Source organism: Drosophila rhopaloa, unplaced genomic scaffold (genome assembly GCF_018152115.1).
Source record: "Drosophila rhopaloa isolate 14029-0021.01 unplaced genomic scaffold, ASM1815211v1 contig_115, whole genome shotgun sequence".
Classification (NCBI taxonomy): Eukaryota; Metazoa; Arthropoda; class Insecta; order Diptera; family Drosophilidae; genus Drosophila; species Drosophila rhopaloa.
The window spans coordinates 5,514,843-5,538,739 of NW_025334990.1; the positions used below are offsets into that span (position 1 = coordinate 5,514,843).

The following is a 23,897-nucleotide window of genomic DNA, read 5'->3' on the forward strand; positions in this document are numbered from 1 at the left end:
TAGAGTTTCTGTATGCTGCCAGCAAAAAGAACAGTTGAGTCCTTATTAAGAATGTAGAAGTTAAATGGATGATCGACATAGAATCGTTTCGGATCCGGCTCAGGCATGGGCAGCGAACAGCGCATCATGACCATACCTGTAAATTGAGATGACAGTGGAATTTAGTTTAATGTACGTGAGACCATTGGTGGATGTGAACGGAATGATAGCATCACAAATTTGATGACTAAAGTTTTAGTATTTTTCCCGCAAATAGAATTGTTGAGTCCTTATCGATAATGTAAAAGTTATATGGATGCTGGACATGGAATCGGATGGGTTCCGGCTCAAAAGAGAGCATCGTGGCATAGCACATGACCATTCCTGAAATGAACATGAAAGTCGGCGCTTTAGCATTTAGTGTTTCTTTTAAGGCATATGGTCGTGCGGGGAATGTTCGGATATCTTTGGTAATGTCTGTATATGCTGCCCAGGCATGATTGTTGCTAAATTAATTGTGGTTTTGTCATTACAGGTTACCCCATTTTACACAAATGCAAAAATCTTCTTGTTAAACAAAAGGTTGCCTTTATTAATTTGATAAGGTACCATCACAGCTCATCATGCTCGCTGGAGACGGAGTCATTCTCCTCGAGCCGCACAACTGAGCCCCAAAACAGGGGCAGGTCCTCCTCATGGACAAGGGCATAGATGAATGGATGATCTGCGAGGAATTCAATAGGTTCCTCAAGCGAAATAATGGCGCGTTTCTTACGCATCACAATGCCTGCGGGATGGGAAGAAGACAACACAGACACGGATGAACAATTGGGACATGCAGAAGATGAAAGATGCTAATGCAGTACGAAAGAACTTGGAGCACTTACCCGTAGCAGCCGCGGCTTCTGTTCCCTCTTCGTTCACATCGATAAAGGCCTTGTGTATGATGGCCGACACCTTCAGAGGCTCGGGGCTCTGCAGCATCTTGCCGAACTCCGCTTGGTCGGTGAACATTTTCGACATGCCCAGCTAGAGGAAAGATTCAAGAGACTTTAGTCGCGGTTCCTTCTTAATGCCTCTAAAACTAAGCTCACCTGCTGGAAAACGTCCGTCAACTCCACTTGGAATTCGGCCTTGAACTTGGGCAACTTCACTACCACCTGAGTCTTGTGCAGCGCCTGTGTAATAAGCGAGAGAGGCGTCACACGCAGCTTTTCCTCCAGGGAGGACAAACCCGTCTTGCTGTTGGGCAGAACGATCAGCATGGAGAGGTCAGAGTCCTTGTAGGGCAGCTCTAAGGCCGAGGCGTCCAGCGCCGGCAGATCGGCATAACGGAACCGCTCCTTCAAACCCATCATCGGAACCTGGACGCTGCGTGCTGCATCCAGGTGAAAGGTGTCCGGGCGGGTGGCATGCTTAGGGAACTGGTGCTGCCAGGTGCCCTTGAAGTGGATTGCGTTCACCAGAACCAGTCGAGAGTTGGCGTCCAGTGCGCTGGCCGGCACCAGGTCTTTTATTAAGTGATTGGTGCGCTGCTCCACCCAGCCGTTTATGGTGGCCGCCGCCTGGGCGCTTTGGGCAAAGTTGACGCTCTGCGCCGCCGAGAGGAACTCCTTGGTCAGCAGCTGGTCAAACTCCTGGCGCAGCGGATGGCCCTCCATCACGAAAATCTTGTTGGCGATTCGCAGGACCTGGCTGTTCTGGTAGGCGGCCAATACTTGGTTGAAGCTGTGGGCGATTTGGCCCGCGTCGCTGGAGGCCAGACCAAGGCCATGGTCTAACTGAGTGGCCGTCTCGCCATCTGCACCAATCCGGGCCATCGCCGCACACGTCTGGATGGAGAAGGGCGAGAAGACGATGTTCTCGCCGGGCTTCTGCGCCGACAGCTTTTCGTAGACGTTGATAGAGAAGAGGGCGAGCCGGCGGGCGAACTCCTGGTGGGCGGCGTCGACCATGGTGACGTCAGATGAGCGGACCAGTGGATAGGGGGAGAGAGTCAGGCAGAGCAGTGGGAGCAACCAGCAAGCTGTAAGTATCCAAATCAACCGTGGATAAGATGTGCTTGGTTTCATAAATTTATGTAATTGCAGTGGAATGATGAGTCACCTCCACGAATGGTGTTCACTATATCTTTCGGGTATGCCGTTTCGCTGGGGATTCACAAGGCTTGGCTTATCAGGAACGTTTATTTACAACCTGAACCAACTGCTGATTCTAAATGAGCTTTCTCCAGTGCCTTCGATTTTGTACTTTTCAATTTCTGTTTACTCAAGCGGGTACCGCCCTCGACTTATATGATGTGACTTTAGAGCGACAACTGAATTTCTCAACGAGCGTCCAATGTTTTTATGCCCGCATATCTACATATTCGACCACAACGGCTTTTGCTCTTAAATTCGAATTGCCAAACGAGTTTTTCTCTTAGTACGACTAAAATTCTCTGCTTTCCGCGCTCTCTGTTTTGCTTGCCCTCTTTACATTTATATCTTGTGTCGCTCTCTGTATTGCTTGTTTGTATTTTGGCTTATCGAAAAACTTACCAAATAGTCTTAGAGGATTCTCCATTTTTCAATAAATTTCGCTCTATTACTAATGAGTTTTGATTTCTGCGTAAACTTTGTGTTTGAAGCGTGCGTTGTCGACTGCCCTGACTTAAAACCACAACTAGTGTCTGCGTCCTTATCAGTCAAAGCTCTGCTTAAGCTTGTTTTTGTTTTTGAGAATACTTTTCAGAACACTGATAACGGAAGAACGCTGAAATTGAATTATTATTCCAGCTGAATATGTAGTCGAAAATTTGTCGGTTTAGACGCGTTTGCCCTGCTTTTGGCCATTAGCTTCTAAAACTAAAAGTGTTATATACCATTTACATACATACGACAGTCAGTCGATACTAGTTACAGTAGTTGAAAAAGGTGCGGAGCTGCTGTCCTCGTGGCAACCCAAAATCAAAATAGTTACGGAGCTTTGGTGCCTTCCCAAAAAAAGTATCTGTCTGCTCCGGATTTGTCTTGCTGAGTATTTGGTCGATGATTGAAAAACAGAAAGTCTTAAGCTAATTAAAAAAGCATAAAATGTTAAATCGATCTCATCTGCAATTCATTTATAGTTACTAGTTTAATCTTTAATCGCGAGTCGGAAGCGAGAACTCCTCAGCGAACTTAAGATTCAGGCAGATTTTAACCAACTCTTCAAGCAAAATGCGTGCATTCGCATCCGAAGGCCGTTGGCGAACCTTGGCGTAGGAGCTCACTTCCTTGCCCAGAAATTTTCTTCTCTCGTCGATTTGGAGCCACAAAGTAGAACTTGCATTGGGGAGCATCTCTACATATACCAGGCAGTAGCTACCAGTGGGCCTATCCAGGCAGAGATCGTAGTCATCCAGCTGATGCAGGGCGGGAGTTACCGACCAGTCGGTAGGCAACGAGCCTCCAGACCTCCCAGAGCTACCCTAGAAATGGTACGCTGATTGGGCGACCACTTGAAGGAACATTTGGATGCAATTATGTTGCAATCTGAAACATTGTTTAAACCCGGCAACGACCCACTCGAGTCGTTACCCCGCTTACGCTTTGCTGACATCGCATCAGGATGCCCCGACCCCTCGCCACTGAAAATATGACACAAGCAGACACTTCGAACGGATTGCTGGATAAACATTCTTTATTTTCATCTTGTATTAGTGTATAAGCCCTTATGTATAGTATATAAGATTTTATGTACATTTTCGGCAGCGGCGGCTTCTCGACCACCGCTGAACAATATATGAAATCAGTCAAGAAATTCACTTCAATCGTCGAAGACATTCTTACTCTATTCAAATTGTATTATTTTCCAACCATTTATAAATATTGAAATCAAAAATACCAATTCTGTGGACTCATCAACGGATAACTGGAAACCCCTTGGACCACCACTGACCTGGCAGACACTATAACTGGTGCAGCCGAGCAACGAACTAGGTTGGATCGTATCATGATAATTACACTGTAAGAAAAACACACACACAGACTAAGGTGAAGTATTCTTGTGAACTAAAGTACAAAAACAGAAATGCCAAGTTTTAAATCGTGAAAAATATACATCCGTGACAAATAACATACAACATGGGAAAGCAAGCAAAAGAAAGTTAAAAAAAACAAATCAGATCCGTACAGGGAAAGAAAGAAAACAAGAAATATATATATTTGCAAAAATTTTAAAAGAAAGAATTGGGCAGTTAAAAATTAAAAAAAAAGAAAATACTTCAAAATGCCGTACCTTTCGGCAGATCATAATTTTAGAAAAATTTGTGTTACTAAAAAAAATATATATATATCTCTAGTGGTCATTTTTTCTTTTAAATTAAAAAGGAAAACAAAAAGAAAATATATATAAAAAATAGAATAGAAAATAAAAATTAATATAAAAAAAGATGAATGAAAAAGAAGATTTTTGAAAATAAAAATTACACAACTATATTGAGAGAATATGTATTCAATGAAATAGTTCTACAATCCCATCGCGGGTTTTGTGCGTCAGTTACAAAATTTATGGCAAATTTTGTAAGCTGGTTTCATGTCTGAATGAACTCTAAATTATATAAAATAAAATTTAGTGTCCAATAATTACGAAACAATTCTTGCAATCCCATGGCGTGTTTTGTAAAGGGTCATCAGTATCAAGGAAATTCATGTGAATTTCATTGAAAGCTGGTTTCAATTGGCACTTAAAGTCTTGAATATACAAAAAAATATTTTTGCTTATGAATATATATTAAAAAGATATCAAAAAGAAAAAATTAGAAAAGAATACTAATTTTACACCTTCACAGGTAATTGCCACAAGAGTACAACACCTGAGGAACACTACACCACAAGACGCATCAACACACTAATTACTTAAGTATTATACAAACAATAAATTTAAGAACACACATAGAACACAAGACGCTAAGAGCTGAATTGTTTATCCAGAAATAATAATAAACTAATTTAAAGCCGAATATTTCCAAAGTCAAAAGCCTACTTCCAACTAACAAGATTACTACTAGAGGCGAAAGTAAGAAACAGATCCCTAGAAACAGATCACCTCAGGAAAATTCTCTATCCCTAAGACCAATTATTACACCATCACCCGTGACCATGGACACTAGTAACAATTCCTCACCGTCCCACCTCAGCACGGCGGTTGTCAACCCTGCTGAATTGTTTGCCTCAATGAGGATCCCAGACGTAATTCGCTATTTACCTTCATACTCCGGGGACCCATTTACACTAAACGAGTTTATCAACAACGTTGAGGAAATAATTCTGATGATCAGGGGCACGGATCAGACTCCGTATGGCCAAATGTTGCTTAGAGCTATTAGACAGAAAATAGAGGGAAAGGCGAATGAGGCAGTCATCGCCTCAGAAGCGAACTTAATTTGGGACGACATTAAGGACGCACTAATAAGACACTGTAGGGATAGGAGAGACGAAGGGACTCTAATGACGGAACTGTATAATTTGAAACAAAAACAACTGTCTCTACAAAGATCTTACGACCAGATTACCAGGATCAAGTTAGCTTTGTTCAGAGTAATCGAAACAGAGGAAACCGAACCTCTTGCAATTAGAGTTAGGCAGAGAGTTGTGTCCCAAACTTGCTTGACAACATTCCTTGCGGGACTTAGAGGAAATCTGGGCGGCATAGTCCGAGCCTTTAAGCCTGCAGGGTTAGAGGAAGCATACGACATGGCAGTAAAAGAAAGGAGTTTGTACTATGCGGAGAGTGCGACAAACTGGTCGCAAAACAGACAGTCGATTAGGCAAAGCGATCGTTTCCGGTCAAATCAATACCAATACCAAAATAGGGTCAATTATCAGTATCGGAGCAGGGACTATAACCAAAATCAGAACAGGGACTATAATCGCCTCTCACCGAAATATATAGGATTATATTCGAAAACAGAAAGCCTAATAAGCTGGAACTTGACCACGAGGAAATATTATTTGAAACCCTAACTCGTACAACAACGCCTTATACGTTGCAACCAAATAAAAACAATTTGAATTATTCTCGGAAAGAACTCACTTCTTCAAAAAATGACATTAACTATAATACTGAACACGATTACCTGCAAAAACTTAACGAATTTTTAACGAACGAGCCTCCGGCCAAACCTCCCAGAGCTACCCTAGAAATAGTACGCTCACTGGAACCACTTGAACCCACACATTTGGATACAATTATGTTGTAATCTGAAACATTGTTTAAATCCGGCAACGACCCACTCGAGGTCCCCGCTTACGATTTGCTGACATCGAAAATACGACACAAGCAGACACTTCGAAAGGATTGCTGAATAAACATTCTTTATTTTCATCTTGTATTAGTGTATAAGCCCTTATGTATAGTATATAAGATTTTATGTACATTTTCGGCAGCGGCGGCTTCTCGGCCACCGCTGAACAATATATGAAGTAAGTCTAGAAATGCACTTCAATCGTCGAAGACATTCTTACCCTATTCAAATCGTATTATTTTCCAACAAATTATAAATATTGAAATCCAAAATACCAATTCTGAGGACTGGAACCCCCTTGGACCACCACTGACCTGGCCGATACTATAACTCGGGCATTTGTCTGTATTCGGTTACTTCTCTAAATAATCCCTTCAATATTAACTTGCTAATATTTACAATTGAAAAAGCAAGATAAGAAGTTCCTTGACCCAAAGACAATATCGGCATAGAGAATTTTTCCTCGATTCAACGATAGCGTGCTAAACCGTCAGCTTTATTAAATTTGGTTTGCAAATATATATTGCAGTGAAGCCCTTATTGACAAAGTTAAATCTGAATGGATACTCAGCGTAGGTCATCAGTATTCGACTGGCGATCTCACCTGGAAATAAAATGGACATGACTCGCACTCAAACTTAATTTGGTAATGTCTGTTGCTAAAAAATTGTTGTTTTTTCATTACAGGCTATCCCATTTTAGACAAATGTAAAAATCTTCTGGTTCAACAAAAGGTTGCTTTTATTAATTTAATAAGATTCCATCACAGCTCATCATGCTCGCTGGAGACGGAGTCATTCTCCTCGAGCCGCACAACTGAGCCCCAAAACAGGGGCAGGTCTTCCTCATGGATAAGGGCATAGATGAACGGATGATCTGCCAGGAACTCAATAGGTTCCTCAAAGGAAACAAAGTCGCGTTCCACAATGCCTGCGGGATGGGAAGAAGACAACACAGATACGGATTAACAATTGGGACATGCAGAAGATAAAATATGCTAATGGAGTACGAAAGAACTTGGAGCTCTTACCCGTGGCAGTCGCGGCTTCTGTTCCCTCTTCGTTCACATCGATAAAGGCCTTGTGTATGATGGCCGACACCTTCAGAGGCTCGGGGCTCTGCAGCATCTTGCCGAACTCCGCTTGGTCAGTGAACATCTTCGACATGCCCAGCTAAAGGAATGATTTAAGAGACTTTAGTCGCGGTTCCTTCTTAATGCCTCTAAAACTAAGCTCACCTGCTGGAAAATGTCCGTCAACTCCACTTGGAACTCGGCCTTGAACTTGGGCAACTTCACTACTACCTCAGTCTCTTGCAGCTCTTTTGTAATAAGCGATAGAGTCATCGCACGCAGCTTCTCTTCCAGGGAGGACAAACCCGTCTTGCTGTTGGGCAGGACGATCAGCATGGAGAGGTCAGAGTCCTTGTAGGGCAGCTCCAAGACCGAGGCCTCCAGCGCTGGAAGATCGGCATAACGGAACCACTCCTTCAAACCCATCATCGGAACCTGGATGCTGCGTGCTGCATCCAGGTAAAAGGTCTCCGGGCGGGTGGCATGCTTGGGGAACTGGTGCTGCCAGGAGCCCTTGAAGTGGATTGCGTTCACCAGAACCAGTCGAGAGTCGGAGTCCAGTGCGCTGGCCGGCACCAAGTCTTTTATTAAGTGATTGGTGCGCTGTTCCACCCAGCCGTTTATGGTGGCCGCCGCCTGGGCGCTTTGGGCAAAGTTGACGCTCTGCGCCGCTGAGAGGAACTCCTTGGTCAGCAGCTGGTCAAACTCCTGGCGCAGCGGGTAGCCCTCCATCACGAAGATCTTGTTGGCGATTCGCAGGACCTGGCTGTTCTGGTAGGCGGCCAATACTTGATTGAAGCTGTGGGCAATTTGGTCAGCGTCGCTGGAGACCAAACCAAGACCATGGTCTAACTGAGTGGCCGTCTCGCCATCTGCACCAATCCGGGCCATCGCCGCACACGTCTGGATGGAGAAGGGCGAGAAGACGATGTTCTCGCCGGGCTTCTGCGCCGACAGCTTTTCGTAGACGTTGATAGAGAAGAGGGCGAGTCGGCGGGCGAACTCCTGGTGGGCGGCGTCGACCATGGTGACGTCAGATGAGCGGACCAGCGGATAGGGGGAGAGGATCAGGCAGAGCAGTGGGAGCAGTGAGTCACCTCCACGAATGGTGTTTACTATATCTTTCAGGTATTCCGTTTCGCTGGGGATTCACCAGGCTCCACTTATCAGGATTGTATATTGACAACCTGAACCAACTGCTGATTCTCAATGAGCTTTCTCCAGTGGCTGCTATTTTGTACTTTTCAATTTCTGTTCACTCAAGCGGGTACCGCCCTCGACTTATATGATGTCACTTAAGAGCGACAACTGAATTTCTCAACGAGCGTGAACAAACGGGTCTTACTCTTAAATTTATATCTTGTCCACTTTTTGTTTTGCTTGCAATCTTGTATTTTGGCTTACCGAATTACTTACCTATTCGTCTTAGTCGATTCTCCATTACTAATGCGTTTTGATTGCTGGGTAAACTTTTTGTTTAAAGCGTGCGTTGTCGACTGCCTCGACTTTATACCACAACTAGTGTTTGCGTCCTTATCAGTCAAAGCTCTGCTTAAGTTTGTTTTTGTTTTTGAGAATAATATTCAGCCCACTAAAAGCGAAAAAACGCTGAAATTGAAATTATTATTCCAGGTGAATATACAGTCGAAAAATTGTTGGTTAGGACACGTTGCCCAGCCTTTTGGCCATAAGCTTCAAAACTAAAAGTGTTATGTACCATTTACATACGACCTGATACGACTTAGTCAAGGGACTGACTGGTGCCTTCCTAAAGAAATTTCAGGTCTGCTCCAGATTTGTCTTGTTGAGTATTTGGTCGATGATTGAGGAACAAAAAGTCAGAAGCAGTGTACAAAATAAAAAATCAAATTTTAAGTCGATCCCCTCTGCAATTTTTCATAGTAACTAGATTAATCTTTACTCTACTCACACAATACGCGATGAGGATGCGAGTTTGAAGCGAGAACTCCTCAACGAACTTAAGATTCAAGAAGCTTTTAAGCAACTCTTCATGCAAAAGGCGTTCATTCGCATCCGATGGCCGTAGGTAAACCTTGGCGTAATAAGAGATCGGTTCCATGTTTAGCAATATACCTCCCACGTATTCCCCCGAGTCAGATATGATAACCAGACTTTGCTAGCAGCTCTCAAAAACAATATTACCAAGTTTTTCAATTGATTATCTCTTTAATAAATCTTTATCGGACTTCTTGTAGGCATCGCGCGGTATCTTATGAATTTAGTCCAGTTTATTGAGGCAAGTATCTAGCTAAGTACAAAAATATAAACTGTATGTAAAATATCTCCGATTGGGCGCAGTCTTAGGCTTATTAAATTTGGTATGATTATAGATTGAAGTGACGCCCGAAGCAACAATGTAATACCACGGCAAGTCATCAAAACACGTTTGGCGATCAAACCTAGAAATCAGATGGAAATGGGACCTGCAAATCGCTTGGTTAATTTTGTTATCAAGAGGTACCCACGATTAAATCTTTTGTATGCTGCCAGCAAAAAGAACAGTTGAGTCCTTATTGAGAATGTAGAACTTAAATGGATGATCTACAGTGAAGCGTTTCAGTTCCGGGGGGTAAATGGTCAATGAAAGCGGAAACATGATCACACCTGTAAATTGAAATGACAGTGGAATAATAAAATTATAACAAATATAATTTTTAAGTCATAATTGATAATGCAATGTAATAGTTAAATGAATGATGATAATCCGACCATTCCTAAAATTAACATGTAATTCAGCACGGAAGTGATTAGAGTTTATTTAAAGGCGGATGTTCGGATATCTCTTACAATTTGGTAATGTCTTTATACGCATCCCAGGCATGTCTGTTGCTAAATAGTATTTTTATTTTGAATTATTTGAGTTTACCAAATGGTTTTAGACAGAGAATCCTCATGAACGATTGGGACATGCAGAGAATGTTGGATGCTAATAGAGTAGGGAAGAACTTGGAGCACTTACCCGTGACAGCCGCAGCCTTGGTTCCCTTTTCGTTCACTTCGATAAAGGCCTTGTGTATGATGGCCGATACCTTCAGGGGCTCGTCCTTTTTCAGTATCTTTCCGAACTCCGCTTGGTCGGTGAACATTTTCGACATGCCCAGCTAGAGAAGAGATAAAAACAAGAGAGAACGCTATAGTCGGGTGCCCCGACTATCAGATACCCGTTACTCAGGTAAAGGGAGTGCGAGGGAGATGGTGATAGAAACTTTGATCACGCATAACTTTTTAACGAATGGTCCAATTTGAAAAATTTCTTCTACATTTCTATAGGTATTGATAAACACAATAAAACTGCATTTTTACTTTTCCGAAATATTTAAATTTTTAAAATCGTATATAAGCGATTGTGGGCGTTAAAGGGGGCGTGGCACCTTTTTGAAACAAACTTGCGCTGCGTAGGAACTCCTAGAATCGGCATGCAAAATGCCAATCTTCTAGCTTTTATAGTTTCCGAGATCTCAGCGTTCATACGGACAGACAGACGGACAGACAGACGGACAGACGGACAGACGGACAGACGGACAGACAGACGGACAGACGGACATGGCTATATCGACTCGGCTAGTGACCCTGATCAAGAATATATATACTTTATAGGGTCGGAAACGCTTCCTTCTAGCTGTTACATACTTTTGCACGAATACAATATACCCTTTTACTCTACGAGTAACGGGTATAAAAAAGACTTTAATGGCGGTTGATCCTTGACTTCTCTAAAGCTTACCTGCTGGAAAACATCTGTCAACTCCACTTGAAACTCGGCCTTGAACTTGGGCAACTTTACTCTCACCTCAGTCTTTTGCAGCGCCCGTGTAATAAGCGAAAGTGGCGTCACCCGCAGCTTCTCCTCTAGGGCGGACAAACCCGTCCTGCTGTTGGGCAGGACGATCAGCATGGAGTGGTCAGAGTCCTTGTAGGGCAACTCTAAGGCAGAGGCGTCCAGCGCCGGCAGATCGGCATAACGGAACCACTCGTTTAAGGCCATCATCGAAACACAAACGCTGTGGTCCTTATCCAAGTGGAAGGTAGCCGGACGGGTTTTATATATGGAGAACTGGTGCTGCCAGGTGCCCTTGAAGTGGATTGCGCTCACCAGAACCAGTCGTGAATTGGCATTCAGTGCGGTGGCCGGAACCAAGTCTTTTATCAAGTGTTTGGTGCGCTTTTCTACCCACTTATTTATGGTGGCCGCCGCCTTGTCGCTCTTGGCGAAGTTTACGCTCTTCGCCGTCGAGAGGAACTGCTTAGTCTGCAGCTGGACAAACTGCCGTCGTAGTGGATAGCCCTTCATTACGAAGATCTTGTTGGCGATCCGCAGGACCTTGCTGTCCTTGTAGGCGGCCAGTACCTTGCGGAAACTATCGCCGATTTTTTCCTCGTCGCTGGATGCCAGACCAAGACCCTGGTCCAACTGGGTGGCCGTCTCTCCTTCGGCGCCCATCCGAACCATCGCCGCACACGTCTGGATGGAGAAGGGTGAGAAGACGATGTTCTGGCCGGGTTTCTGCGCCGACAGCTTTTCGTAGACATTGTTGGAGAAGAGAGCCAGTCGACGGGAGAACTCCATGTTGGCGTTGTCGGTCATGGTGACGTCAGATGAGCGGACCAGCGAACAGGAGGAGAGTGAAAAGGGGTACCGCCCTCGACTTATATGACGTGGCTTTTGGGCGAAAACTAAAATTCGCAACAAGCGATGCTAAATATTGAATGTGTCATCACAGCCTTTAACTTTTAAATTTATATCTTATAACGCTCTCTGTATCGCTTGTTTTTCTACAGTCTTGTGCTTTGAATTTTTGGGTAGCTTACCAAATAACCCCAGGTTATCACAAATGTGTTTTTTATTGCTGGGTAAACTTTGTGTTTGAAGCGTGCGTTGTCGACTGGCCTGATCTTAAGCCACAACTAGTGTCTGCGTCCTTATCAGTCAAAGCTCATCTTAAGCTTTTATTTCATTTTGAAAATGAGAATTTTGGGGGAAGAGTGTTTAATTTGGGACATTTTTGTTCTTGACCAGTCGTTTGGTGTCTTAGTTTCCGTAAAAATTAGTTTATGGCACGTAATGTCAGTTAAAATAATTTTTTCGATCAAAGGCAACTGTGCGTATGAGTAACGTCAGCTAGAATGCTTTTTTTGATAAAAGGCAACTGTGCGTATGAGTAATGTCAGTTAGAATGAATTTTTCGGTTAAAGGCAACTGTGCGTATGAGAGATAAACATGGAAATGCGTAGTCTTAAGAACGCATTCTTTTTCAAAACAATTATTTTGTGGTATGCCTTAAATGCAAGCAAAATCTGAGTCGGCAGAGTACGAGGGAGGTACTTTTTACCAAAGGCCATCGGATGCGAATGAGAACCTCCTTCATAAAGAGTTGGTCAATAGCTGCCTGAATCTTAAGTCCGCTGAGGAGTTCTCATCGAGTATTGTGTGCCAGCGGATGATCACTTGGAGCATGGCGAGTAAAGTAAAGACTAATTCATTAAAAGTATAGAAATTTTATATCATTTTGCATCTCTATTCCGCCATTTCATTTTGCGGATTAACCCATGTTTCTGTAACGAACGACCATTCGTTCTTATAAGGACTCAACTGTTTGGTGTACCGGCATAATAATAGCATTAAAATCAAACTTGGCGTAGTAGAAGATCAGTTCCTTGTCCAGAAATTTTCCTATCTCGTCGATTTGGTGCCACAAAGTAGAACTTTCATTGGAGAATTTAGAACGTTGTGCTTTGGACTTTATTGAGGCTACATGCTTGGTTAGTACAAAAATGTAAAGTGTATTTATAAGAGCATCGATTGTGTGCAGTCTTTGTCTTATTAAATTTGATTTGCGAATATAGATTGCAGTGGCGCCCGTATAAACAATGTAAAATCTAAATGGATGCTCTGCCTAGGTCATCAATATATGACTGACGATCACACCTGGAAATGAAATGGACATGAGTCACACGAATCGCATGGTTGACCTTGTTAGTGAGAGATACCGAGGATTATTTAGAGTTTCTGTATGCTGCCAGCAAAAAGAACAGTTGAGTCCTTATTGAGAATGTAGAAGTTAAATGGATGATCGACATAGAATCGTTTTGGATCCGGCTCAGGCATGGGCTTCGAAGAAAAATACGTGGCCATAGCTGTGAATTAAGATGAGAGTTGAATTTAGTTCAATGTCCTTATCGATAATGTAAAAGTTAAATGGATGCTGGACATGGAATCGAATTGGTTCTCGCTCAAAATGACCATTCCTGAAATGAACATGAAAGTCTGTTCAGCAATTAAAGTTTCTTTGATGGCATATGGTCGTGCTGGGAATTTTGGATATCTGTTACGAACTTAATTTGGTAATGTCTGTATTTGCTACATGTATGTTTGCTAAATAAATGTTGTTTTTAGGCAATTGCAAAAAAAATCTTCTTGTTACACAAAAGGATGCCATTATTCATTTTATAAGGTACTATCACAGCTCACCAAACTCGCTGAAGACGAAGTCATTCTCCTCAGTTATTCTCAACTGAGCCCGAAAATAGGGGCAGGTCCTCCTCATGGACAAGGGCATAGATGAATGGATGATCTGCGTGGAACTCAATAGGTTCTTCAAGCGAAACAATGGCGCGTTTCTTACGCATCATAATGCAGAAGATGAAAGATGCTAATGCAGTACGAAAGAACTTGGAGCACTTACCCGTGGCAGCCGCGGCTTCTGTTCCCTCTTCGTTCACATCGATAAAGGCCTTGTGTATGATGGCCGACACCTTCAGAGGCTCGGGGCTCTCAAGTATCTTGCCGAACTCCGCTTGGTCGGTGAACATTTTCGACATGCCCAGCTAGAGAAGAGATAAAACATACTTTAATGAAGTTGATCATTGACTTCTCTAAAGCTTACCTGCTGGAAAACATCTGTCAACTCCACTTGGAACTCGGCCTTGAACTTGGGCAACTTCACTAGTACCTCAGTCTTTTGCAGTGCCTGTGTAATAAGTGAGAGTGGCGTCACCCGCAGCTTCTCCTCCAGGGCGGACAAACCCGTCCTGTTGTTGGGCAGAACGATCAGCATGGAGTGGTCAGAGTCCTTGTAGGGCAGCTCTAAAGCCGAGGCGTCCAGTTCTGGCAGATTGGCAAATCGAAAACGCTCCTTTAAAGCCATCATCGGAACCTGTACGCACCGTGCAACATCCAGGTAAAAGATGTCAAGGCGGGTGGCATTCTTGGAAAACCTGGTCCGCCAGGTGCCCTTGAAGTGGATTGCGTTCACCAGAACCAGTCGAGAGTTGGCGTCCAGTGCGCTGGCCGGCACCAAGTCTTTTATTAAGTGATTGGTGCGCTGCTCCACCCAGGCGTTTATGGTGGCCGCCGCCTGGGCGCTTTGGGCAAAGTTCACGCTCTGCGCCGCCGAGAGGAACTCCTTGGTCAGCAGCTGGTCAAACTCCTGGCGCAGCGGATGGCCCTCCATCACGAAGATCTTGTTGGCGATTCGCAGGACCTGGCTGTTCTGGTAGGCGGCCAATACTTGGTTGAAGCTGTGGGCGATTTGGCCCGCGTCGCTGGAGGCCAAACCAAGACCATGGTCTAACTGAGTGGCCGTCTCGCCATCTGCACCAATCCGGGCCATCGCCGCACACGTCTGGATGGAGAAGGGCGAGAAGACTATGTTCTCGCCGGGCTTCTGCGCCGACAGCTTTTCGTAGAGGTTTAAAGAGAAGAGGGCGAGTTTGCGGGCGAACTCCTGTTGGGCGGCGTCGACCATGGTGACGTCAGATGAGCGGACCAGGGAGAGGGGGAGAGGATCAGGCAGAGCAGTGGGAGCAGTGAGTCACCTCCACGAATGGTGTTCACTATATCTTTCAGGTATTCCGTTTCGCTGGGGATTCACCAGGCTCCACTTATCACGATTGTATATTTACAACTTGAACCAACTGCTTATTCTCAATGACCATTCTCCAGTGGCTCCTATTTTGTACTTTTCAATTTCTGTTCACTCAAGCGGGTTCCGCCCTCGACTTATATGATGTGACTTTAGAGCGACAACTGAATTTCTGAACGATGTTTTCATGCCCGCTTATCTACATATTCGACAACAACAGCTCTTACTCTTAAATTTATATCTTCTGAAGCTTTTTGTTCTGATTGTATTTTGGCTTATCGAATAACTTAGCAATTAGTCTTAGGGCATTCTCCATTGTTTTCTATTACTAATGTGTTTTGATTGCTGGGTAAATTTTGGGTTTGAAGCGTGCGTTGTCGACTGCCATGACTTTACACGACAACTTGTGTATGCGTCCTTATCAGTCAAAGCTCTGCTTAAGCTTGTATTTGTTTTTGAGAAGCGAACTTAAGATTCAGGAAGCTTTTAACCAACGCTTAATGCAAAAGGCGTCCATTCGCGTCCGATGGCCGTAGGTAAACCTTGGCGTAATAAGAGTCGGTTCCTTGCTTACAAATATACCTCCCACGTATCCCCTTGAGTCAGATATGATAATCAGACTTTGCTAGCAGCTCTCGAAAAACACTATTACTATGAGAAGGATCCCGAGTTGAAGTCAATAGAGCATACTTAGAATGACTTGCTTAAAAATTTAGGAATAACTATAGGAAGTGTTTGCTTGATATGTACTTAAAATAAAAACAACAAAAGTAATAATTTTTTAGCTTTAAAAACTGAGGGACTAGTTTTCTTAGAAACGGACGGACGGACGGACGGACGGACAGACTCTTCTGGTGATGCTGGTCAAAAATATATATAGTTTATTGGGTCGGAAAATTCTTCTTCACAGCGTTGCAAACTTTTGACTGAAATTATAATACCCTCTGCAAGGGTATAAAAATCACAGTTATTAAATGCAGTTGTTTATTTTAATTCGTTGATCTTAAAAGTACTTTCTCCGAGACTTTCAATTGATTAACACAAATCTTTTCCAGTAAAGATGGGAATATCTTTATCGGACTTCACGTAGAGAGCAAAGGCATAGGCATCACGCGGATTCTTATGAAGGGACTGTGGTAGCAATTTTGAATTTAGACCAGTTTATTGAGGCTAAATACTTGGTAAGTAAAAAATAGAAACTTCATATAAAATATCGCCGATAGGGCGCAGTCCTAGGCTTATTAAATTTGGTTTGCGATTGTATATTGTAGTTGCGCCCAAAGCGACAATGTAATACCACGGCAAGTCATCAAAAACGTTTGGCGATCAAACCTAGAAATCGGATGGAAAGGGGACTTACAAATCGCTTGGTTAACTTTGTTATTAAGAGGTACCCACGATTAATTAAAACTTTTGTATGCTGCCAGCAAAAAGAACAGTTGAGTCCTTATTGATAATGTAGAACTTAAATGGATGATCAACAGTGAAGCGTTTCAGTTCCGGGGGGTAAATGGTCAATGAAAGGGGAATCATGAGCAAATCTGTAAATTGAGATGACAGTGGAAATCATTATAACAAATATAATTTTTGAGTCATTATTGATAATGTAATGCAATAGGTAAATGGTTGTTAGGACAGGCGTTCCACCCCATGGTTTTAGACAAATGCAAAAATCTCCTTTACAAAAAAAGCTTCAGAGAATGATAGATGCTAATAGATTAGGGAAGAACTCTGAGCACCTACCCGTGACAGCCGCAGCTTTGGTTCCCTTTTCGTTCACTTCGATAAAGGCCTTGTGTATGATGGCCGACACCTTGAGGGGGTCCTGATTTTTCAGTATCTTGCCGAAATCCGCTTGGTCGGTAAACATTTTTGACATGCCCAGCTAGAAAAGAGGTTAAAGAGATCTTAACGGCAGTTCCTTCTTAATGTCTCTAAAACAAAGCTCACCTGCTGGAAAACGTCCGTCAACTCCACTTGGAACTCGGCCTTGAACTTGGGCAACTTCACTAGTACCTCAGTCTTTTGCAGCTTTTTTGTAATAAGCGATAGAGTCGTCGCACGCAGCTTTTCTTCCAGGGAGGACAAACCCGTCTTGCTGTTGGGCAGGACGATCAGCATGGAGTGGTCAGAGTCCTTGTAGGGCAGCTCTAAGGCCGAGGCGTCCAGCGACGGCAGATCGGCATAACGGAACCACTCGTTTAAAACCATCATCGGAACACGGACGCTGTGGTCCCCATCCAAGTGGAAGGTATCCGGCCAGGTTTTATATATGGAGAACTGGTACTGCCAGGTGCCCTTGAAGTGGATTGCGTTCACCAGAACCAGTCGTGAATTGGCGTTCAGTGCGGTGGCCGGAACCAAGTCTTTTATCAAGTGTTTGGTGCGCTTTTCTACCCACTTATTTATGGTGGCTGCCGCCTTGTCACTCCTAGCGAAGTTTACGCTCTTCGCCGTCGAGAGGAACTGCTTAGTCTGCAGCTGGACAAACTGCCGTCGTAGTGGATATCCTTTCATCACGAAGATCTTGTTGGCGATCCGCAGGACCTTGCTGTCCTTGTAGCCGGCCAGTACCTTGCGGAAACTATCGGCTATTTTTTCCGCATCGCTGGATGCCAAACCAAGACCCTGGTCCAACTGGGTGGCCGTCTCTCCTTCGGCGCCCATCCGGACCATCGCCGCACACGTCTGGATGGCGAAGGGTGAGAAGACGATGTTCTGGCCGGGATTCTGCGCCGACAGCTTTTCGTAGACATTGTTGGAGAAGAGAGCCAGTCGGCGGGAGAACTCCATGTTGGCGTTGTCGGTCATGGTGACGTCAGATGAGCGGACCAGCGAACAGGAGGAGAGTGAAAAGGGGTACCGCCCTCGACTTATATGACGTGGCTTTTGGGCGAAAACTAAATTTCGCAACGAGCGATGCTAAGAATTGAATGTGTCATCACAGCCTTTAATATTTTAATTTATATTTTATAACGCTCTCTGTTTCGCTTTATTTTCTACACACTTGTGCCTTTAAATATTTGATAACTAACCAAATAACCTCAGGTTATTAAAAGATTATTGTTTTTCACGTGAAAATGCGTTATTATTAATGTGTTTTTTATTTCTGGGTAAACTGTGTGTTTGAAGCTGCGTTGTCGACTGCCCCGACTTTAAACCACATCTATTGTTTGCGTCCTTATCAGTCAAAGCTCAGCTTAAGCTTGTTTTTGTTTTTGAGAATGAGAATTTTTGGTGAAGAGTCTGTAAGTTGGGACATTATTTGTTCTTTTGGTGTCTAAGGTTACGTTAAAATTAGTTATATGACACGAAATGTCAGTTAGAATGGTTTTTTTGATCAACGGTAACTGTGCGTATGAGTAATGTCAGTTCAAATGTTTTTTTCGATTAAAGGCAAATGTGCGAATGAGAGATAAACTTGGAAATGCGTAGTTTCAAAAAAATCCATTATAAGTGTATAAATTTCACATAATTTTGCACCTCTATTCCGCCATCTCAATTTGCAGATTAAGCCGTGTTTCTATGTCGAACATGCATTTTTGAGTTTCGTTCTAAATTAGGACTTAACCGTTTTGTTTACTAGCAGCATACAAAAATGCAAAACATTGCAAAAATTTGTCCCAAAAAGCTTTCTTTTACATACATATATGATATATAAGTCGGAAATGCCATGTTCGGAAGAGTATATCATAAAACTGCTAGTAACAATTGAAAAATGTTTAGGACAAAATTTTAACATCGTTATAACCTTTTTTAAAAATCCGAGGCCCGAAACGCTTCATTTACAAGTAACGGGATTAATAATAGGAAAATCAGCTTAGTTTCCTAGTTTTTCAACATACACACATATAAATTGAGATATATTGTCTTGATATATTACAATATTACTATCACTTATTATTTTCATATAAAAGCATTAAAATCAAACTATCTGTGGGAGCATAAAACTTTTAGTTTTAAAAGTTAATGGCACATTCAGTTTTAATAATAATTTCAAACGTTATCAGTGTGAAATACTCATCATTCCCGAAGTTAAAGACAAATATTTAAAAGTCCCGGCAGTCTGCAACGTACTCTTCAATCGCAAAGTTCAACAGAAAAATGAAGAATTCCCCGGGGTTGTTTGGTAAGTTAACCGATAAGCCAATATACCATGCTCTAGAAAAACAAGCGAAACAGAGAGCAGCATAAGAAATATTCAATATCTAGCATTGCCCGTTAAGAAATAAAAAAAGTACAACTCGTGGCTTAAGTCTATTTATTTATTTATTTATTATAGATGATAGTAAAGTTTACAAAACTAAGACTAACATATGGTAGTGTAGTGCTAGCTGCGGGGCCTTCGACTACGTATTATTGTAGGTTAACTTAAATTAACATTATTTCTTAGTTTTAATTTTTGGATTTAGATTTCGTTGTATAAATTGGTTTTTTTAGGAAAGATATAATTGTTTTGATATTTTCTGATGTAGGGTTCTTTAGGTAGTCGGTGGCTAGTAGGTTTTTAAAGATATGTTGCTTGTCCTGTGTAATTGCTGGGCATGTGTCAATGATGTGTTCCATGTTTATGGGGGTTGATGATTGGCAGAGGGGGCAGTTTCGTGTGGTATTGAGATCAAGGAGGTGTTTGTGTGTTATGTTTGTGTGTCCTAACCGAAGTCTTATAAATTTAATTTGGTCAATTCGGCTAATTTCTTCCTGAGTTATCTTAGAGAGTGTTGATGTGTGGATGTTGTTAGTGTTAATGTTTTTGTACCATGAGTTGCATTTATTTATTAAGGTTTCATTTTCTAGCTTTAGTTGATTTTTGAGAAATTTATTAATGTCTTTTATATTTTCGTTGAGAGTATATATTAGTGGCATTTTCGTTGCCTCTTTTGCTATTTTGTCTGCGAGTTCGTTTCCTATAATGTTAGAGTGTCCTGGGGTCCATAGAATTTTTATTTTGGGTTGTTTTAATTGAAGTAGTCTTCTGATGTATGCGGGGTATTTGTTGAGATTTGATGGGTTGCGGATTGCATCGATCGCTCCCAGAGAGTCAGAGCAGATAACAAATTGTCCTCTCATGCTTGTTGCAAGTTTTGTGGCTTCGAGGATTCCGATTATTTCTGCTGTTAGGATTGATGAGTAAGGAGGTAGGTTCCCGTAGTGCAATGTTTCAGTTTCAGTGGTTATAGCAAAGGTTGTAATTGAGTTTTGTTTAGATCCGTCCGTTTAGATAAAGGTATGGTTTTTGTAGGTTTCTTTAGTTTCGTAGAAAAGTTTTTGGAATGTTTCAGGTGATGTGTTGGTTTTTTTGTAGTTGTGTAGTGAGGTGTTAATTAGGTTTTGGGATAGTTGCCATGGTGGTTTAGTTTTGTAAAGTTTTCCAGGTTTGAAGGGTATGTTAAGAAGTTGACAATTTTCCATAGTGCGTTCTAGTGTTGAGGTCCATTTTTTTGTTCTGGTTTGTGGTTTGATGTATTTGTGTATTGGCGTATCCTTGGAGCGAATGAGGTTTTTGAAAAGTTTGGTTGTAAGGTGGTCTCGTCGTTGTTCAATTGTTGGAATGCCAGATTCGAATAGTAGGTTGCATGTTGGTGTGGTGCGAAAGGCGGCCAAGACTGATCTAAGAGCTGCGTTTAATGTGGTTTTTAATTTATTTAGTGAATTTTTTGGGGTGTAACCGTATGTGTGGAGTGCGTAATCAATTTTGGATATAAGTATAGCTTTTGTAATGTTTAGTAATGTGTTTGTATTGCAGTTAAATTTGGGGCTGGCCAGACATTTTATGATATTAAGTTTGTTTGAGAGAGATGGTAAGGGAGAGTTAATGAGTGAGTTCCAGTTGTATTTATTATTAATGGTTAGACCGAGTACTTTAAGTGATGTTACGTTATTTATGTTTGAGTTCTGTGTAATAATAGTGCAGCTGCATCTGTGTTTTCTACATATGTGTAGATGTTGGCATTTTGTTTCGGACAGAGTTGCGCCTGAATATTTTCCCCAGTCATTTATTTTTTTAAAAAGGTGGCTCAGGTTTATTGTTGTGTTTTTCCGATTTTTTAAATTGACCAATAAGAGGAAATCGTCTGCATATGCGCTAAACTTTATTTGTTTCTGCCTTGTAAGGATGTTGGCCAGTTTATTGTAGGCAATTAAAAATAGTACAACGGATATGGGAGATCCTTGTGGAATTCCGTTATCCAAGGGGTAAATGTTTGAATTGTGTGTTCCTATTCGGACTGTTATTTTCCTGTTTTTTGTGAAGTTTATAATATAGTTTATTATTTTGTGACCACATTTCCATTTTATCAGTTGGTCAACTATTGGGTGGGTACCTACTCGATCAAAAGCTCTTGAAAAGTCAAGAGAGATGAGTGAGGTATGTTTCCTGTTGTTAAGGGACTTCGTGATGATGTGATCTGCATACAGCAGATTATCCGAAGTTGATTTTCCTTTTTTGAAGCCGAATTGATGTGGGTGTAAAAGTTTGTCATTGGTAAGGAACCACCAAAGTCTGTTTGCTATTATTTTGTCCAGTGTTTTTCCCAGGCAGCAGTTGAGTGAGATGGGTCGGTATGATGCGATGTCGGTTTTATCTTTTAGGGGTTTTATTATTGGAATTATAAGGCTAGTTTTGTAGGATTGAGGAATGTGGTTGTTAAATATGTTGTTGAAATGATGAAGTATTCTATTTTGTACGGAAGCTGAACTATTTTTTATCATTGGGTAAGATATCCTGCTGATTCCTGGTGTTGTACCTTTGAGGGATTGGAGAGCAATGGTAAGTTCCATTTTGGTTATGGGCTTGTCAATTTTTATGGCTGATGTGGATGGAGTGTGATTAAGTGTTGATCTATTGTATTTATGAAAGGAGAATTCTTGGCTGAAGTTAGTATCTTTAGAGAGCTGTGACCAGTGGTGTGCGAGCAGATTGGCTATTTTGTTTTTGTCGTTGGTGGTTTCGTTGTTGTTGGTTGTTATGCAATGTATTTGTTTTGTTGGGTTTAGACCGCAAAAACGACGAATGTTGTTCCATATTTTTGTTGTTGGTGTGTTTGATTGGATGGTTGATGTAAATTTGGTTGTGGATTCCTTTTTCCTTATTTTGATTTCCCTTTTCAATATTGCGTTTGCCTTTCTGTATGCAACGATCGTTTCTTGGGTTGTGTGTCTTTTCAGTGCTTTCCATGTTTGTTTTTTCCTTGTGTGTAAGTCTGATAAGTTTTTGTTCCACCAAGGAACTGTGCGTGAGTGCCTGCTGGGTAGTGTTTGTGGTATTGTATGGTGTGCGCTTGTTAGTATTATTTTGTTAATTAGTGCTGATTCTTTGTTTATGTTGGCTGAGGGAGGGTATAGGTTGTTGGTGTTGTGGGTGTGGATTGCGAAATTGTCCCAGTTAGCTTCGGCTATTTTAAAAATTGTTGTTTTTTTGTTAATTGTGTTGTCGCTTGGAAAGAGGGTGATAATTATAGGGAAGTGATCGCTTCCGAAAAGGTCGTCGATTGGGATCCAGGTTGTGAGTGGTGCGAGGGAGGGAGAGCAAAAGCTGAGGTCAATGTGGGTAAATGTGTTGTGTGTAGTAAAATGAGTTGGTGATTTATCATTTAGAAGGATACAGTTTGACTGTTCAATGAACTTGGCTACGGTTTTACCCCTTGAGTTCGAGCGTGTCGATCCCCAGTTTTGATGCCAGCTATTGAAGTCTCCTGTTACCATGACAGTTTCATTGTTGGTGTTAATTAAGTTGTTCAGGTTATTGCGTGAAAAGGGTTTGTTGGGTGGAATGTAAATGGAGTATAATTTAAAATTTTGTTTTGATTTTATTTCTGCTGCTATTGCTTCTACGTTATCATTGATGTTGGCTTGATTATATTGAATTGATTTGTGGATTAGTAAGGCTACTCCTCCAAATCGGTTAGATGCAATGTTTGTTAGTATATGGTAGTTTATTGGTGTAGGTAGCTTGTGAAAGTATTGTATGTGTGTTTCTTGGAGTGATATAATATGTGGAGAATGTTTTTTGATAAGTAGTAGTAGTTGGTTGTAGTTGTTTGTATATCCCTTTATATTCCATTGTATTATTTTTAAAGTCATAGTTTAATTATTTTTTTGTGCTTGTTTTATAGTATTTGTGTTGGGAAGGCTCGGTTTTTGCTCTTTAGCTTTTAGAGATTTGGAGAGGATGGATTTTTCTTTTGTTTGGCTTCTAAGTACGCGATCGTTTGTTGATGTCGAAGGTTTTTGGGTGTCGTTAAAAGGGTCCATATCCATATCTTCATCGTATATGTTGTACGTTATTGGTGTTCTGTTTGATGGTTTGGCTACCTCTGCAATTTTCTTGTCTATCTCCTTAAGCATTTCTTCCATTCCGTTGTTTACTTTTTTGTCCTGTGTTGGAGTTTCTGTTGCTTTGGTGAGGTTTTCTGTGGGTGCTGCATTTTTTAGGGTTTGGGAGTAAGAGGTTTCTTGGCTGGGATTGTGGCGTGCGAAGTATATGGAACGGGCAGTTTTGTGGTCTACTTTTTCGGTTATTTTAATGGCTATAAGCTCCTGTTCTTTAATAAAGATTGGGCATTTTCTGTCAATAGAGGTGTGGCGGTTCTTGCAGTTAATGCATTTGGGTGCTTGGGTACATTCCTGATTGTCGTTTGTGTGTGAGGTCTCCGAACAGTTTTTGCATATGAGGTTTTCCTGTTTGCAGTATAAT

At 41.9% G+C, this 23,897-nt stretch overlaps 4 protein-coding genes across 4 annotated transcripts; all 4 read right to left on the reverse strand.

Annotated features, from left to right (window-relative positions):
- Window positions 1–108: 108 nt before the first annotated feature.
- Window positions 109–11,940, reverse strand: LOC108044260. The gene is made up of 11 exons (XM_044456636.1): window positions 11,065–11,940; window positions 10,300–10,441; window positions 9,818–9,944; window positions 7,485–8,460; window positions 7,278–7,419; window positions 7,015–7,177; window positions 3,847–3,937; window positions 3,215–3,430; window positions 1,074–2,081; window positions 867–1,008; window positions 109–363 (listed from the first exon to the last, which is right to left on the reverse strand). Exons 1-11 carry the CDS (start codon window positions 11,923–11,925, stop codon window positions 227–229), a joined length of 4,005 nt encoding a protein of 1,334 aa, XP_044312571.1. The 5' UTR covers window positions 11,926–11,940; the 3' UTR covers window positions 109–226.
- LOC108044289 (serine protease inhibitor 42Dd-like) lies at window positions 6,992–8,794 on the reverse strand. Its single transcript, XM_017123249.2, has 3 exons — window positions 7,485–8,794; window positions 7,278–7,419; window positions 6,992–7,177 (listed from the first exon to the last, which is right to left on the reverse strand). The coding sequence occupies exons 1-3, from the start codon at window positions 8,343–8,345 to the stop codon at window positions 7,011–7,013; spliced, it is 1,170 nt and encodes a 389-aa protein (XP_016978738.1). The 5' UTR covers window positions 8,346–8,794; the 3' UTR covers window positions 6,992–7,010.
- LOC108044290 (serine protease inhibitor 42Dd-like) lies at window positions 9,550–18,128 on the reverse strand. The gene is made up of 4 exons (XM_017123250.2): window positions 17,153–18,128; window positions 16,946–17,087; window positions 16,601–16,743; window positions 9,550–9,739 (listed from the first exon to the last, which is right to left on the reverse strand). The coding sequence occupies exons 1-3, from the start codon at window positions 18,011–18,013 to the stop codon at window positions 16,607–16,609; spliced, it is 1,140 nt and encodes a 379-aa protein (XP_016978739.1). The 5' UTR covers window positions 18,014–18,128; the 3' UTR covers window positions 9,550–9,739; window positions 16,601–16,606.
- Window positions 13,058–15,450, reverse strand: LOC123038156 (serine protease inhibitor 42Dd-like). The gene is made up of 4 exons (XM_044462058.1): window positions 14,225–15,450; window positions 14,024–14,165; window positions 13,329–13,475; window positions 13,058–13,266 (listed from the first exon to the last, which is right to left on the reverse strand). The coding sequence occupies exons 1-3, from the start codon at window positions 15,083–15,085 to the stop codon at window positions 13,339–13,341; spliced, it is 1,140 nt and encodes a 379-aa protein (XP_044317993.1). The 5' UTR covers window positions 15,086–15,450; the 3' UTR covers window positions 13,058–13,266; window positions 13,329–13,338.
- Window positions 18,129–23,897: the final 5,769 nt, after the last annotated feature.

Excerpts from the sequence above, each read along its gene's own strand:
- LOC108044289 (XM_017123249.2), bottom strand. The coding sequence starts at position 8,345 with ATGGTCGACGCCGCCCACCAGGAGTTCGCCCGCCGACTCGCCCTCTTC. Across the intron at positions 7,420-7,484 it reads TGACGGACATTTTCCAGCAG|CTGGGCATGTCGAAGATGTT; the intron begins GTGAGCTTAGTT and ends TCATTCCTTTAG. Across the intron at positions 7,178-7,277 it reads AGAAGCCGCGACTGCCACGG|GCATTGTGGAACGCGACTTT; the intron begins GTAAGAGCTCCA and ends CCCATCCCGCAG.
- LOC108044260 (XM_044456636.1), bottom strand. The coding sequence starts at position 11,925 with ATGACCGACAACGCCAACATGGAGTTCTCCCGTCGACTGGCTCTCTTC. Across the intron at positions 10,442-11,064 it reads TGACAGATGTTTTCCAGCAG|CTGGGCATGTCGAAAATGTT; the intron begins GTAAGCTTTAGA and ends TCTCTTCTCTAG. Across the intron at positions 7,178-7,277 it reads AGAAGCCGCGACTGCCACGG|GCATTGTGGAACGCGACTTT; the intron begins GTAAGAGCTCCA and ends CCCATCCCGCAG.
- LOC123038156 (XM_044462058.1), bottom strand. The coding sequence starts at position 15,085 with ATGGTCGACGCCGCCCAACAGGAGTTCGCCCGCAAACTCGCCCTCTTC. Across the intron at positions 14,166-14,224 it reads TGACAGATGTTTTCCAGCAG|CTGGGCATGTCGAAAATGTT; the intron begins GTAAGCTTTAGA and ends TCTCTTCTCTAG. Across the intron at positions 13,476-14,023 it reads AGAAGCCGCGGCTGCCACGG|CTATGGCCACGTATTTTTCT; the intron begins GTAAGTGCTCCA and ends CTTAATTCACAG.
- LOC108044290 (XM_017123250.2), bottom strand. The coding sequence starts at position 18,013 with ATGACCGACAACGCCAACATGGAGTTCTCCCGCCGACTGGCTCTCTTC. Across the intron at positions 17,088-17,152 it reads TGACGGACGTTTTCCAGCAG|CTGGGCATGTCAAAAATGTT; the intron begins GTGAGCTTTGTT and ends CCTCTTTTCTAG. Across the intron at positions 16,744-16,945 it reads CAAAGCTGCGGCTGTCACGG|ATTTGCTCATGATTCCCCTT; the intron begins GTAGGTGCTCAG and ends CTCAATTTACAG.